Source organism: Cucurbita pepo, unplaced genomic scaffold (assembly GCF_002806865.2).
Source record: "Cucurbita pepo subsp. pepo cultivar mu-cu-16 unplaced genomic scaffold, ASM280686v2 Cp4.1_scaffold004847, whole genome shotgun sequence".
NCBI classification, from domain to species: Eukaryota; Viridiplantae; Streptophyta; class Magnoliopsida; order Cucurbitales; family Cucurbitaceae; genus Cucurbita; species Cucurbita pepo.
The window spans coordinates 1-755 of NW_019650823.1; the positions used below are offsets into that span (position 1 = coordinate 1).

The following is a 755-nucleotide window of genomic DNA, read 5'->3' on the forward strand; positions in this document are numbered from 1 at the left end:
ACACATCTCTAAAGCAAGAAATAAAGTGCAGTTCAATACAGATCCTTTTCTTTCCATCTTCATAAAGCAGATCCACTGCCTTCGACTCATCAACATGACTTTCCCTTGCTTATAAACCATTTTCTCTTCTTTCTCCCCAAGTTTGGCATCCCCTAAGCTCCTTCTTTGCTAAGCAAATCAACAAGCTCGTTCACCCTTATAACCCCTCTTTTCTTTTCACCTACTTCTAACCTTCAATTCTCTCTAAAGAACTTGAAGAAGAACTCCACTACTTCAGAACACTCCTCCTCTTGTAGATTGAGATGAGTGCAGATTGGGGACCGGTCGTCGTGGCGGTGGCGCTGTTCATTGTCCTGTCGCCAGGGTTGCTTTTTCAGTTGCCGGCGAGAATCAGGGTGGTGGAGTTTGGGAATATGAATACCAGTGGGATTGCCATTTTGGTGCACGCTATCATTTTCTTCTGCATACTCACCATATTGGTCATCGCTATCGGTATTCACATACACGTTAACTGACTTTCAATCATCTGCTTTGGCTACCTTCAGCAGATGAATTGCTTCCTTTTGTTTTCTCTTTCTCTAGGACTTAGCATATTTCTCTCTGTTCTGCTCCATTTTCCTGTTCTCTTTTTCCCTTTGAACAACACCTTTCTATATTGTAATCTGCTAAATGTAAACTATAATTTCAATTCTTTTTGGGGGGTTGATAAAGAAGGTAAGCTTCTGTAAATACTCTCACGGTAATTCCTTGAATAT

At 41.1% G+C, this 755-nt stretch overlaps 1 protein-coding gene across 1 annotated transcript; it reads left to right on the forward strand.

Annotated features, from left to right (window-relative positions):
- Window positions 1-7: 7 nt before the first annotated feature.
- Window positions 8-752, forward strand: LOC111787076. Its single transcript, XM_023667223.1, has one exon. It carries the CDS (start codon window positions 303-305, stop codon window positions 513-515), a length of 213 nt encoding a protein of 70 aa, XP_023522991.1. The 5' UTR covers window positions 8-302; the 3' UTR covers window positions 516-752.
- The last annotated feature ends 3 nt before the right edge of the window (window positions 753-755 follow it).

Coding starts and splice junctions, on each gene's coding strand:
- LOC111787076 (XM_023667223.1), top strand. CDS start 303: ATGAGTGCAGATTGGGGACCGGTCGTCGTGGCGGTGGCGCTGTTCATT.